The sequence below is a fragment of the Dermacentor variabilis genome, chromosome 2, assembly GCF_050947875.1.
Source record: "Dermacentor variabilis isolate Ectoservices chromosome 2, ASM5094787v1, whole genome shotgun sequence".
Classification (NCBI taxonomy): domain Eukaryota; kingdom Metazoa; phylum Arthropoda; class Arachnida; order Ixodida; family Ixodidae; genus Dermacentor; species Dermacentor variabilis.
Genome location: NC_134569.1, coordinates 35080645 through 35096728, shown reverse-complemented (window position 1 = coordinate 35096728; position 16084 = coordinate 35080645). Strand labels below are relative to the sequence as shown.

Genomic DNA, 16084 nt, shown 5'->3' with positions numbered 1-16084 from the left:
TTCGGATACAAGTCGTCAGAGCGAAGCACGGACAAGCACATCTTTCCTTCTTTTTTTTCAATACGCACCGGAAGCATCGTAGAACCCATGACGAGGCCATGAGGAAACATGTTGGAAGACGGATTCGCGCCACTGCATTCGCTCCGCGTTTTTGCAGTGGCCACAAATACGCGGCAGCAGCGGCCGAGAGAAAAGAAAGAGCCCGGCGCAGCATGAACGCTGGAAAAGTACAAACATGAACAAAGAAATAAAAATAGGGCATCTGTGCAATGGAAAAGAGCGAACATTATTTTATTACATCGACAGTCCCGCAGCAGCCCGTTTCTCGACAAAAGTCTCCTCCACTTGGATGCGGGCCAAGAGGGTGCCTCCGCAGAAAAAGGGAAGGCCGAAGCGACCAAGAAGGAGAGAAAGGGCACGGGAGGAAAAGCGTGGCGGAGCCGCGCGCGTTTCTTGGCGATGCGGATTAAACGCGCCGACGCTGCCATCCCCATCCGCGCGCTCTCGCTCTTCCCCAAATTCGGGGCGCGACGGGACGACGCCGCCGGTCCGGGACGTCGGCGGGAAGACGGTGGCGAGGGGGGAAAGGGTGGGGAGGGGGCGAACAAGCGGACGTGACGTCAGGGCTTTCCTCTTCCGCGCAGGCGCGTTTCGGGAAGCGGGAATAACCACGTGACTAAGGCCGCAGACACCCCCTCTCCCACCTCGAGGCGCCACAAGCATCGGACGCGTCCTGCGGTGAAGCGAGCGCTCGCTGCTTCCTCGTGGCTGCTGCCGCCGCTGCTGCACTCCCGGCGCCCGCCGCAGCCGCCTCCTTACGACGCTGTCCCACTTTCTCAGTAGTGCGCGCCAGTGAAGACGGAAAAGGAAGGGGAGAAGACGGGGGCGACGGAAACTTTGCCTCCCGGGCTCGCGCCTGCAGATAGGACAACGAGGACGCTGGTTAAAGGAGTCAAACGCCGCTATCCCAGAAGAAGCAAGGCACTACAAACTCGGCCTACCTGCGTGGTTTCTGCAGGGGCTGTATTTATGTGCCAAAAGGATTGAGTCAACTGTGCATCGCTTTCAGGCTTACTGCGCGAGTGAGTGTGAGCGAAAGTGACAAAAGGAGACGCAAGTCGCGTCTACACGACCATGCCCGTTCATTCCGTGCGATATCGCGTCGCGACGCGTTCTCTCTGACGCACGTGTGAACGGCGTTTGGACGCTTACACAACCGTGCCGGACGCGGGCTTGCACGTCGAGCCTGTCCGCTCACTCGTTTCTCCGAAACTGCGAGTTCTCAGTGTATTGCGCCGTTGTGACTTATCGGACCAGGCACCTTCGAGTTCCCGATGAACTTACCCGCTGGCCCGGCATGAGCCCTCCGAGGAAAAGCTGCGCCAGAGCCGGCCTGCACCGCAGCCCGTTCGGGATGCGTGGTTGCTGGTACTCCCTCTGCCTCACCATGTCGTTCGCTTTCTCAGAGATCACGGCGGAGTTTCTCCTTTCCTCGGAATACACCACCTCAGGTATATATACCTCCATCGCATGCAATTTGAGCTCGCATACCCAATTCTACCTCTCTGCTAAGAATCTACTCTTACAGAAAACATCGCGAATCATTTCCTAAATAGCTCTTGTTTCTATATTTTTGTTTGGCATTCATTCGTTATGAACCGAACATTATTTTCAGCTACCCGCCGTGGTTGCTCAGTGGCTATGGTGTTGGGCTACTGAGCAGAAGGTCTCGGAATCGAATCCCGGCCACGGCGGCAGCATTTCGATGGGGGCGAAATGCGAAAACACCCGTGTGCTTAGATTTAGGCGCACTTTAAAGAACACCAGGTAGTAGAAATTTTCGGAGTCCTCCACTACGGCGTGCCTCATAATCAGAAAGTGGTTATGGCATGTAAAACCCCATAATTTTGAATTATTTTCAGCTGGATGACAACTGCAAACTGTTTTGTCGATTTATGAACGCCCCAACGACAAATGAAGTTTTCTGAGACATTGCCGCAGCGGTTTACTTTTGTCATGTAATAGCCACAACTATGGCTTTTATTCAGTTATGCAAAATCCACTTTGACATATTCGAACATAATTTTGAAGCAGTCGCAGGATTTGGAACATTTTATGGTTCATTTAAATTTGTCTTTGTGCCCACTGCGCTTCTTTGCCGATTCCATTGGTAGCGTCGATAAGGCGCTGGTCGAGTAAGGAAAGAAAGAACATGATCAATTTCTCCTTGAAGCTGACTTGAACCATCACATGAACTCTATCCGGAAGCGGCCATGTTGAATATCTTCATTTCTTATTCTCGCTTTGTTATAATGCTAAGGTATCGAATTATCGAGTTTTAATTTGTATTCGACTTAGCTGAGCCTCGAGCCAAAGGGTTGAGCATTCTGCCATTTTCTCAGGAGTGAGGGCATTAAGTCCGATTGATGGTGTGTTAGTCATCGATGCGTTTAATAAATGTCGTGAAATGGAGTGTTGCTATGCTGAACCAACAGTACAAAAAGTATCTTAACATTGCCTCAGCATACATTTTGAAATCTAAATGCTATTATATATTCGGACCAGCAAAGTATTCGTCACTCTGCATTTCATTTCATCAGAGCTTATTTTATCACGACAAGGTTGGAAGGTTTAAGACTTCATAGAACATGGTTACTGGTAAAAACGAATATGGTGCTTATATTGCTGAAATCTTTACAATAAGAGAAATAGATGTGACTGATAAAGGCAACTGAGCATATAGTAACGACCAAGTTACTTATTGAGAATTCGGTTATGTACCACAGTTTTAATTTATTACCAGGTGTTTGTTTTTTTGCTTTTGGGAAGCTTAACATGGCTTCGAAATTGAATATCGTGGTAAAGCAGGCTTCTCTGTAAAATGATTACACATACTTTTATTGTATAAGAATAGTACATAAGCTAGTGTGGCATATTACAAACTCATATACTCATATACTATAAAGAAACATGAGAAGAATAAAATTGCCTATAGAATCTTTGGCATGCGTATTTATGTATGCTTATCCAGCAATAAATCCTTTAGTTGCAGTACACTGCTCGTGTTTGTTCACTCTGTGTTACGTCGTTGTTTTGAAGTGTGCTGCCATATTCCATCATGATTAAACAATTAGCAAATTCGTACGTCTTAAGGATTAATTGAAGTTTTTTTAACGCGTATGTAGCATTCGAAATGTTTTACAACTTGAATATGTTGCAACTATTAGCTCTGGTTGTGTTCTTTGTAAAAATAAAGGCACACTGCAGAGGGAAAGAAATCTGAATTCTTTGTGCCGCCCACCTAAAGAGATGTTGAAGACTAGCTTCTCACGCAATTTTTGTTACACAACCTAAAGCATAACTCTGCTGAGTGAAAGACGCTGACGAAGCCTTGTGCGTGAGTGGTATAAACCAGTGGGCTTAAGCACGACACTAACTATAACCTGGGCTTAGCGTGCACGCCGGCCTCTGACACATTGTTACTAAGCTACCTCTTACTTACCACTGATTTATAGGGCGTGACAGCGTCAGAGCAGGTGTTTTACGAATTTCATCTATTTTGTTTGCATTGCCGGCAACTTTATTATATGTGGTAGGCCGTGGCCGGTGTTTTCTGAAATTTCTAGCGCTACTCGGAATTGCAGGAATTCCAGCTGACGTTCTGTAACTGCAACAGCCTGTCGGCTTATTCCTGTGCGAATCGACTAAAGTTCTGGCTCAAATTTCATGCCACTTACTGCATTGCAATTAATATATATTTTGAGCTGGAGACTGCCAGCACATAGGCAACTTACACTACATAAATTAACTAGCATATAATGCGGAACACCAACTTTATATGACGTGTATTGTATCAAGCGCTTCCATGGAAGACGTTTAACTAACATTGGGGTTAACTTACAGAGCTTCATACGAGCAAGACTAAAAAAAAAACGTCTCACCAACACAGCTATAATTTATATACGCCCCGTGGAAGGCATAGGATTGTATTATATTTTATATTGGCGGTGTCTTGTAGCGAAGCAGAAGGTGAATGTGGGTCAAAATGAAGAGTTCAGAAAGAACTTCTCTGGCATATCTTGAGTTACGAAACTAGCATTTTTGGTTGTGCTTTCAACGTATAGATAACATGTGCGCATTCTTCTTTTCGAATTAAGAAAAATATTCAAAACAGCTCTGCCGCTGTGAAAAAGAAACTTGCCTATTCCGGTTAAAACATAAACGCTCGTTCTGTGTGCTGCTGCCATAAAAATGTTTCCTTCCAACACTACGAAAACAGTGTAGACTATTTGGGGCGCATCTTTTGTCGCAGAACAATAACAGTCATCTGGACCGCTTGCGTTTTCTTTCTTAGCAGCTATACACTCCCCCCCCCCCCCCCCTTTCCTGTCAGGAATGCTATGCCATACTGATAACGCGCGTGCGTTTCGTGGCCCAGAATTAGCGGGTGCGCAATGTTAAAGAAAGGAAATGCACGCAAGATAGATTATGATTATAGTTGGTGCCCAAAACCCAACTTCTATGATGTGTTTACGGCTCCCACAATTGCTTCCTTCGCATGCAACAAGAAAGAGCATAGCTTTTAATATCAGCATTTTTAATGCAGAGGGCGCCACCACTGGAGCGTGAATTTGGACGCCACCCACATATTATCATGGAGCAAAGTTACGGGACAAAGGCTGTAAACTGTTTTTAGTGGGAGCGAATGTGACTGAAACTATCCTTTGCTGCCACCTTGCTTTTCATCGCTGCAAATAAACACACGGTTCTCGCCAGTTTTATGCTGATGACCAGAATGGTGAAGTGCCTAAATATGTGATGGTTGTCAAACGTGTGGGATTTGCATGGGCCTGTCCTGGACGCCACAACCTCCATGCTTTTTGTGCTCACTAAGTAGCAATTCGAGCAGACACCAAAAACATACAAAAGCTTAGCCGCTATTGGTACATTACAGTTTTAAAGCAGATTTATGGCACCGTAGGCTTTCAGAGCGCGGTTAACAGAAGAGCTGTAGTAATCTCTGCATTTCAGTGCTTAACTGGTCAGAAGTCGGGCTTATTGGTTGAACATCTTAAATTTGGCATGGCGTAACAAGGAACAAGGACAGAAGAGAAAACAGCAGCGGTAGGTGCACACTCTTTGTCCTTCCCCTCTTGCGCTGTTGTAAATTGAAGATGCTTAGAAAAATTATAGCTCCGTTCCGCCCTATATGCTTGGCAGGATAAGTCAGTAATGCAATTCTCGGTATTTCGGCCGAAATTCCTTCGCGGTTACCGCTCACTTACAAATATAGCACAATTTCTTTTTTTTTCATTACTGCAACGTGAATTCTGTTTCGTATTGTAATGTGCAGTATTGATCGAATGCTGTCTCCATCGTAAAATAGGATGTCCGCTGGCCTACTTACGATCGCCTTCGCGGTACGCTGAATGACGAGCTTTCCAGTACGCAGCTGCTATTACCAGCACGGATGTCGCCTGCGCTAGCGCCAATCTTTAGTCAAACCATAATTGCCACTGTCCTAGCATGGCACCCTCGTGCCATTCAGTGTTCTCCCAAATTTTCCTTCTCTGTTCCCATGACACGTCTTGGCTTTCTACTTGAAATCTAGGAGCGATTTTTCCTTCCTTGCCTGGCGTGTGGGCGTGTGTGCACCCCGCCTGTCCAGACATTGGACGTTTACATTCTCCAAATTACCGGTTATTGAGGCAGCCGTAGCAATAGACGCGCTCCTACGTTTTTATTTCCTTTTGCTCACCGTGGCCGAAGTTTCTTTCCTTTCGTAGATGGACTAACTTTTAAAACTTGTACTCTTCTTCTCATTTTTTTTTCTCTCCTCGTTTCGCTCTTCCTCCTTTCGTGCGCATAAAAATGTGCTCAGTAAGGGAATTCACTGCGCCCATTTCCATATCCCATAATCCCAGCCCCGCCAATTCTGTTCTTTTTGATTCCTTTCTCTTTTCGCTTTTCTCCTTTCCGCGCGCGGTCCGCGATCTCGCGCCGTTTGTTGTTTTTGCTCTGTTCGCTGCCGTTTTCCTTTCGATAATTCTTTCCCAAAGTTCACTGCTCAGTGCGGGTAAATCGCGATTCTTTTTCGACTGAGTCACTTTATCACGTCCAGTCCCCTCCCACGCGGCTTGCCCCGCTCGCAGCAGACGACGGCACGGGCACCGTATATTGGCAGGCTTAAATTTTTGATGCGCACCGCCGAAGCGTTCGCGCATTGACGAGATTTATAAAGCGCTGATAACGGCTCTCACCTCTCACCCTCTCTGACGACCTTTCCTCCTCCTTTCAGTCCAGCCTTTCGCGCTAAGGGACCTCTTCCTCTCCATACAGAATTCCTCAAAATCATAAAACTGGTAGAAGAGGGAGAGAGATAATAAAGACGTGCGGATCTGCATTCGTATTCTTCCTCTGGTGTTGCTTGGCGCGCAGCGATATTGAGTCGCCATCCATGTTTCTTCAGGTGCCTGCGTTACAGGGAAGCATTGCGACACACTCAGATCTACACAAGTGAGTGCGCACGAAAAGGGATGGAGAAAAATACTTTCGTCGTTGGCATGCATGCCTATGCTTCGTTCTCGCCCAGAGAGAAAAAAAAAAAGAAGAGACGGCACTTTGCAAGAACCCGTATTGCTTAACGCGAAGGACTTGGCGCGGGGTGTCTACGAATAATGGTTGCAAGACGATGAGCGTGTTGGGATAAATGCAGGGAGCTCCTTCATTTCTCTCTGTGGCAGGTGGCCTGAATTGACGGAGCTAAAGTTTTCTTAAGCCATCGTGACAAACCGCCTTCGTAGTAATCAGTATAGGCGTTGCGCGATAGTGCGTATTTTGCTGAATAGAAGCTTTAGGATTTATGCTCAAGCTTGCTGAAATAGATTTTATTGCTGCCAATGTCAGCGTTTGGCCGTTATATTAACCTCAAATTCACTTCATAATTGTGAAATCTGGGTGGGCATTCTACACTATTAAGTGATCTAATTAGTATGCTGCGTATGCAATACATTTTTAGTCAATCTTCTAGAAATTTCAACAATGTGGATCGTTACCACGCTAGGTAAATTCGGTATTAATGACGACCGTTGCATGGCGCAAGCAAGGAACAGATTAGCGAAAATAATTTACCTTGACCCATTGGCACAACATAACTTTCTACAAAACGAAAATTTGGCACGAATAATATTTTTTGTTTCTTTTCTTATTCTTTTTTTTTGGTAAAAATAATTTTATTCATACAAATTGCGTAAGCATTCCACGACCGCCGATATGAAAAGAACGGCGCATTTTGTAAGCGGAAGGTATGAAAACAAGGAATGAAAACAAAAAAAGTCGCCAAGTTGTTTCCAGCATTCCAACTTCCAACCAATGCAGGAGAAGTATTAACAAAACTTTTTCACGTTTGTGCATTTATTTTTTGAGTGGGAGACGTTCGGACACCCGTCCCTCCTTATAGCACTCGGCGTGTTGATGAGACAGTTGCGTACAGCATTTACATAAAGACAATTTCACAAAAAAGGGCTCGGGGCACGAATTCACGAAGCTTTCTGCTCCTAAGTGTTTTTTGTCATTAGCTGACCGTAAATAATTACTTGATATGCAGTTTTGATTCGAAGATGCGCCTTCTTACGAACAGTCCGAGCGTAGTATGGCTTGAGTAAACTGGACGATAGGCCTTTTACCGAAGCAAATATCCTGAGAGCTTGGCATCCACATCACATCAACCCGGAAATCCACACGAGCTCTTATACGGCTTGTGAAGGCACGTAATTGATATAAAATCCTCTCTTCTCTTTCTTTCTCTCTCTCTGACTTCGCCATCATTTGTCTATGTTACCAAGGTGGACAGCGTTTAGTTAACCTCATTTCCTTTCGCGTCTCTCGCCTGGCGTACTTTGTGAATAAAGGCCCAGATGACTAAATTTATCGTCAGTAAAAATGACTTCACATAGGCGATCGGCCTTTGTTAATAATGTAATCAATTTTTACGATTGGTCGATGCTCTTTTTGTAAACTGATTTGAGAAATATGTCTACGACAATTTTCTTTTTTTTTTTTTTTTTTTTTGCTGCAGCGCACTATTGCGCCCACAGTGAGGGCGGACGCGGTATAGCAAAGCCGTCATAGGTATGGCGTGACCACGTCCACAAAATGTGAATGTGCAGACCACCAATAGGCGTTTCTACTTAATTTAGATGTGGCTCGTAAAGATGGCTACTCAAGAGATCTTATAAATGCTGCTATCTTTTGCTTGTAACCCCCTATTTTCTTCCAAAAGGGTGACGGTTTAGGCTAGTTGGTTTTCCATGAGGCTGCGTGGTGCAGCGCTATACGCGCGACAAGGGACACAGAAGCGTTTCTTCTCGTGTTTCTGTGTCCCTTGTCCCGCTTAACGCTGAACCGCACTGCCTTTCTTCCATGCCAGATAAGGTCTTATCAAAAGCCCACTGTAAAAACATAACCTGTTTATTGCTTTAAAAAAAAAACCATATCTTGGGCCCTGCTAGCCAGGACCACTAGACCTAGGATAGGAAACGTGCTAGGTTCTTTGCCTTCTAATTAAAAAAAAAACGTCAAGCTTTAGGTTTTTCTTTCTCATTCCTTCAACACATTGGCTGACAGGCGCTATCCTGTAAACACCAAAAGCATGACCTTAGTCCTATACATACTATGGTCATATGTTTTCTTTTTTGCCTTTTCCCTCCCTCCGCCTCCTATAGGCCTTTCCGTCCCCGTTCCCTATGCGGAGCAGCTTCTAGGCGCCTACGTATAGACCGCCATAATTATCTACGTTTTCTTAAGACGAAGCTTTAGCTAGGGTATTCCTATCTAAATACAAGGGAAAGGAGAAATCGTCTTTGTCGCACCTACTGCACCGAATTTATTAAGGTTCTTTTAGATTTAGAAGAAAAAGTTAAAATTTAGTGATTGCTGGCAGCAAATGTTTTATTTAGACCATCTCTGTATTAATAAAAATTGTTGAAAATCGAAAGTTTTCAGAAAATAAGACCACTGAATTTACATCTTTAGAACTCAACAAAAAGGAACAAGAAAACGATGCCACAATTCCGTATATTGCATCCAATAGTACATCTAAAGCGGACAGCATTGGTGTATTATACATGGCTCTGAAGTAAACCACTAATATGTGAGTATAACTTTTGCAAAACCCTTGCAGGCAATATAAAAAATTCAACTAACATTTATATTCACACATGAAATTTGTCCGCTTTGGAAGCTGTAAGTGATGCAGCTGACAGAATTGTGGCATCTGTTCTTCCTGCGGAGCTAGGAGTTAGTAAACTTCTTGCTTCTGTTTATTGCATAACTGCAAATTTTTAAAAATTTTTATTAAAATATTGAAGTCCTAGACCAAACTTCGCTTCCAACAGTCACTAGAAATGAACTTTCTCTCTGAAATGCAACATATTTCATTAAAATCAGCTTGGCGGTTATCTCAGAAAAGCGTTTCTGCGTTTTACATGTACTTGAATAGGTGGCCTCGGAGTTGGGACCGAGCTTAGGCTTCCTCTCTCATTCTTTCTCTTTCTATATTATTATTAAAGTACAGTTCAACTACCGAACTACTAAAGCGAATACCACACTGTTAAAGACGTTGCATTGTGGTATTGACTGCAGCTATGAAGCTAGCTGTATTCAGTCAGTTAAATTAAAGTTCAGGTAGCTTTATAGGTGAACTGCAATCAGCATGCGCAGAACATAGGAGCGAGAAAAGTAGTGTGATAATTTCAGGCGCATTCAGCGAGATTCAAGAAAGTACGGAAGCTCTTGTTTTCAAATGAAGCCTTCCGGACAGGAATAAAGTCAAATGCTCTGGAAAAAGAAAGTATGTTTAACATTTAAACCATAGGCTTCTGAGAAATCTCCGATATTGAAGAGAAGTGCCCAACCTAAAAAGAAAAAGAAAACAACAGCAGAGAGCGACAACTGAAGCATCACGTATCGGCAATAAGAAACACACGGCGAAAGGAAGTTAATTTCGTTCTTAATGTGTTCCGATAGTGCGGCCGTCTATAATTAATAGCATCTTCGTCAGGGCAGAAAAATAAGCGGAGGTAATTGGACTCCCATTGGTCTTGCGCGTCTTTCTCTTTTCTTTTTTTCTTCTTCTCTCGGTTCATTTCCGAAGAAGTCTTTGCTCAGGCACCTTTTTTTGCCAGGCAGAAAACAAATAGAATCCGTGGAATGGCCCCAATTGGCGCGTAGGAGGGAGAATTGGAACCTGTCGAGTGGGAGCCTATCGATATATGGACTTCTCGTCGAAGAACTCACACACCTTAGTGATAGCCTTTATCTATCCATGGAGCCTGGCTGAGGAAGAATACCCTTGAGCTTTTCATTCTCGACAACTTTGGCAAGGCCTCCACAACTGCGGAAAAGTATGGTGATAACGACATGAAAAAAAGTGAAGAACGCTGAGAAAAAAATATCTTTCGTTCGTGGATACTCCACGGGTAGCTCTGAAATTCGCTAACTTTCCGGCTATGTCTTCAGCGAAACTTGTGTTTGCAACCCCTAGAGATGCTGATAGCGTGTTTGAAAGTGAAATCGAAAGCTTGCGTTGCCTTCAGCCGAAACTATCGTTATTAGTTTTTGATGTCAATGGTAATGCTTGCAGCTACTGTGAAGTATCAGTTGGAACTCTCAAGTATTTTTCTTTTACATTTTTCATTTTTTTATCTTTTCTTACATTTGCGGATCCGGGTCAATCTAACCAAACTGTTACTGCAAAATTGATTAAAGTTTTGTTACATCTCCAAGCGAGACGCGGCAAGTCGTCTGTCGTACGTAAGTAAATAAAACAGACACCATCAGCTTTTGCTGCGCAAGCCCCCTTGATCAGCTGCTATACGGATCTGTTTTAGGCAACTTCATTCTTCTATGAAGTTATCTAAATTCAAAGTAAGCCACTGCACTTCGTGGTTTGATCAGCTGCTCTTTTCTTGCGTGTAAAAAAATGTTCGAATTTGAATATTTTCCTGCATGTCGACATAATTACAATACAATTGCCATTTGATGCAGGTTTGATTTCTTTTTTGTCGGTATACGTTCCGCCGTTTGCCGTGACTCTGGTTGTTGTGAATTCACAAGAGTTGCTGCAGCTCGCATAATTAAACCTATTTTCTTTTATTTCAACTGGTTTGGCTGACAGAAATGACGCAAAAGCATGTCCTAACAACAACGCATACGAAGAAAATAATTCCGCTACAGTAAATGAAAGCGTCGGTCCTGATATAGGTAAAAAGTTTAACTGGCCATGCCTGGCCTAAATCCAACTTTTAATGCTGTTTTCTAAAGCAAAACAGAACCACTGCTGAAAAGCCAGCGTTAGGGAATATACATAGTCTCAGTAATCGCATTAGAGTCTACAGCGAATATTCCTTAACCACTTCGTTAGAATTCAAATCCGGACTAGTTGGTTTTTCAGCATAGGCAAATCCCAACGCGTAAAAAACAAGGGACTCTGAGTTTGTTTCTCTTACGTTCGCCCTTTATTTTCTACGCGCTGGTATTCGACGAGCACTTCATACTCTACAAAGCTTTACACGAGCAGGTACTGATCTATAGCGATAGTTAAGATGACATTAACACATGCAGCAAGCGGACAACGGTTATTACGATCAACAAGCTGTGTGGATTTCACAAAAATACATGGCCTTTTACTAGTCGCTAGGCTGAAACCCATGTTTTATCCATTCGATATAGATGAATGTAAAAGCTTATCATGGAGTTCTTAAAAAGAAACAAAAAGGAAATCTGGGTATAACTCAACAGTGCTAACTGTTTAGGTACGAAACAGCATACTGCATTACCGGCGATTACGCAAGCTCTCATTCATCAAACTGGCGTTGATGTACCTCGTATCTCTTACAAACTTATGATTTCGTGCACACTGTGACGCGCTCGCCTGCGCTCAACGCACATCGAGTTCTCTCCTAGGCATATTCAAGGGCAGGTGAAATCCGCCTATAATGTTTAAATAGATACGTGACCGATGCTGGGATTGAACCTCTGTCTTCTATCGCAGCAGCTCGAACCATTAGGCACTGATCGCACTCGCGCTTCTCGCGAGCCAACGGCGCTCTTTGAAATGTGTGGCGCGTGCGTCACGTGCCAGTTGCTCGCACCTTTTCCTCCTGACACCTAGCGCTTTTACACGCAGTGTTAAACCGCACTGCCTTCGGGATTTGTCCATGTATTCTGTTATATATCTCTAAAGTTGGTAAAGTCCACCAATAAGGCTAATAATAAACAAAAATGAGACATCCACCCAATCGTAGCAATTGCTACAAAGGAAACCCATACGGACTCCTCGAAAGAAAAAACCCGCAGTTTAAGAAAAACAATTATGAGCTATTCCACTCTGTGAAGGTGGATGATCAGCATCGGAAGATGTGTCGGCACATGCGGGCAGACGTAACCGTTCGTCGTCGAAAAACGTGGAACTGCACCCTTTATCAGAGCCTTTGTACACGTGCTGCGGACTCGGAAACTCCCCAACGTTGTCGCTGGGAAAGCGCCGCGTCAGCACATCCACCGCCTTCTGCCGCCGCTCTTCCGACCGTATGCCGTTGATTTCAGAGTGGTCGTTGTGGAACCATAGGCGATCGCGTACGCGACAACTTGATCCGAAGTAGCGATCGAGAAAGTCTCTTTGGAACCTTGCGTATAGGCGCCTTCGAATCCCGCCACCGTTCCCTCGTGGCGTCGACGTCTCTTTGCGGCATTCTCGGCGTCGCGATATACGTCGTCGGCTCTTGCTCGTCGTTTACGTACCACATCGCGGGCACGCTGTTCGTCTCGGGCCGCCGGGTTGGCACGACGTCGACACTCTCTCTCTCCCGCAACTGCTCTCGCTGTCGCTCCTCGTAGAGACGCTGCTCATCTGGCGTACGGGTCGCGCGTGACCTTCCCATGGCGACAGTGGAGGGAAATGACACCAAAAATTGCCCTTGGTCGCCTTATCAGGCGCACACTACGTCACGCACTGCGCCATACATTCACAGAGACGCAGCTGCGACGGAGCGCTGTTTTAGACACAAGTTAGCGTTAACTCGAGCTCGGATGCGAGCGGCAAAATGCGTTTGCTTTCGCTGTTGCCTCTTCCAGTCTCATTTTTAGGGGAGAGTTTTCACGAAGAGTTTTGCCGCGCGGACGCCACAATATCGCTGATCCTAGCCATAGACAGCTTCACTGTAAAATTATTTTGTTTTATTATACTTTTCTTTACAGAATAGCACGGAAATAATACAAATTCTGAATCTATTTCATGCCTTCTCTGGGCGCATATAACAGAACGCATACGAGTTAATGAAAATGCATGCGGGTTCTGTTCCTCTAGAAAACTTTTTTATTTTCTTAAGCTGACAGAAATAGAATTCGTAAGGCACTACATATTTGAGACGTTTGACTACTCTCCATAGGAAATCCGACATGCTTTCTCAATCAGTGACGTCTACTCAAAGATAATACGTTAAGTTACAGAACATAAAGAAGTAACTCTGTTCCATGAAGTAAGAATGAAACCTGACGTCCCCTTGTGCTTCAGCACACTTCTTCGAAACGACTAATCCTAGTGAAATTATCAAAAACGTTCGTCAATTATTCATATCAATGACATAGTTGCACTAGCTATCGGGTGGCTAACAGATTATTTTATTTTTTCTTTAATCTTGAGCTTCTAGATTTGTTCAACGCCTAAAGAGGTGACGTTTTCAACATACATAGTGACAAGCCAGAAATGCGTCTGTCGATGCATTACATACCCTATATTCCTGCTTTAGTTCCCAATGGTTGGGGTTCCCCCGCCAGGGATGTCTTGGTTCATCTCATGTGCGGGTCAATATATCGAGCTCTTCCCTCAAAGGCGTTCCTTACAAAGAAGGTCAAACGGTTGGGAGCAGAATAAAACACAAGCGTGTCCCTCTCAAGTAAAAGGCTGCTGGACGCGTCTGCTGTTTACATTCCTTAGGGAAAATAAAGCCGACAAAGCATAGCCCAATCTTTCACTCGGTATAAAGCAAATGTTTGCTCAATCGATCCTGACCGACCACAGTGGCTTGGGAAACTCTCCCTCCGCCTTGAAGAGTTTTCGATGCGTGCAGGCTTGTTTAGGCGAAAAAAGAATAAAACTCCATCCCTTGCCCCTTTGCCCCTCTGTTTCTTTTAAAAGTAAGTGGCCGGAGTGATCGTGTGTAAAAGCAGACCGTTTGATGCACTAATCAAGATCGCTGCAACTATTTACGCATGAAGACAATAGGAGACGAATTCACTAGCTCGTAACAACTGTTTGCTGTTGACCAGCGGCCTTCACTTATGTTATGCGCTGCGCATTATTCGGATTGTCTGCCGGATGCTTTTACATGCCATTGAGGCATACTAAAGTCTTTGTGAATTCGACTTCGACTGTTCAGACAGTATACAATGTTTCAATGCATAAGTTCGGACCCGACACTGAACATATAAACTAACTGGTAAGTTATGCAACCTCATGAGCGCCGCCGAAAATTAGGGCTATCGATGTAAATATACTTATTGAAAGCATAACAAAATTGAAGCAAACGATGTATGCCTTGAGTGTCTGCTTCGAAGTTATGTACTAAAGCATTGTAAACCACTTTTACTTCGAATAGAAGAGGTCGAAGTGCTGTCGAATTCTTAGCTTCAGTTCATTTTGGAGCATCTTCAGACAGTTTATGGATTGTTATATTTAAATTAAGCAAAAAACTTCTACAAATTTCGATTCTATCAACAACACCCCTAAAATCTCATCGGAGCAAAGTAGCCACAGCCGTTTGGCTAGTGGAGGGAAATCTGTTTTCCTTTTCGGACTCGCACTCAATTGTGACGTTACGTCATTCACCATAAATTTTTTTCATGTTAATGAGCAATCTTTAGTGTGTCTATCACTCATAGCCCCTTAGCTAATAAAGAACAGAAATGAAGTAGCAGGAATAAGATGTTTCTAGCTTCTCCACCTAATCTATCTATCTATCTATCTATCTATCTATCTATCTATCTATCTATCTATCTATCTATCTATCTATCTATCTATCTATCTATCTATCTATCTATCTATCTATCTATCTATCTATCTATCTATCTATCTATCTATCTATCTATCTATCTATCTATCTATCTATCTATCTATCTATCTATCTATCTATCTATCTATCTATCTATCTATCTATCTATCTATCTATCTATCTATCTATCTATCTATCTATCTATCTATCTATCTATCTATCTTTTTTTTCTTTCTTCCTTTCTTTCTTAGATCAGTCGATTTCATCAATTTGAACGCTGTCCGGATAACTTCCCGTGTGAACACGCGCCGCGACCGCGTTCTCAGAAGATTAGTTACGAACATTGCTTTAGAAATTTCTCCAGCGCCAATAGCTTGCCTACCGATCTCCTTAAAGCACGCCTTAGGAAGATTAACATATTGTAGAAATACGATGTTAAAGAAGGACTGGAGGCGTATTAAATTCATTCGACGAAAAGGTATGTAGTTTTTAAATACAAGCGAAATCATATTCAGGTGATCGAAATATATCGAGGCTGTTATTTCGGGATGCAAACATTACACATGATATATACGTATATAATTTACGAGCTTTACCTTAAAAGAGAACGATGGAAATATATTCGACGTCTTACTTCAGGTTCCGCAGTATTTCCGTCGTCCCAGACGATGTTTCGTCGCACTCCCGATTATCCGCCTCTTTTACCGATATGATATCGGCAGAATAGTTGAGTGTAGCGAGAGATATGAAAATGTTCGTTCGTTATCGCTGCTGTTGGCAAACATTTCTGTCGGTAAGTGCGCGTTGTTCTCGCTTAGTCTTTCAAATTACCTGCGTGTATGCAAACGCCCGTGCAGTTGCTTGAGAACATATGCTGGACTTTAAACCAATCAGATATCCAGAAATACTGCAGCAGTCCATTCGTCTCGAACCACACGCCGTAAAACGGGTACTGACAACAGCTGCAAAGAGATCACTGCACCAGACACACTCGCATAAGACATAGCGCTGTAAAGGTTCACTACAGAATGCAC

General features: G+C 43.8%; 1 protein-coding gene across 1 annotated transcript in view; it reads left to right on the top strand.

The window, feature by feature from the left end:
* The first annotated feature begins 729 nt into the window (after window positions 1-729).
* LOC142571625 (zwei Ig domain protein zig-8-like) overlaps window positions 730-16084 on the top strand; it is a 262564-nt gene continuing 247209 nt past the window's right edge. Inside the window, exon 1 of the mRNA XM_075680134.1 lies at window positions 730-1511. Within this exon, the coding sequence (XP_075536249.1) occupies window positions 1358-1511 (154 nt within the window). The 5' untranslated portion in view covers window positions 730-1357. The remainder of the gene's footprint in view (window positions 1512-16084) is intronic.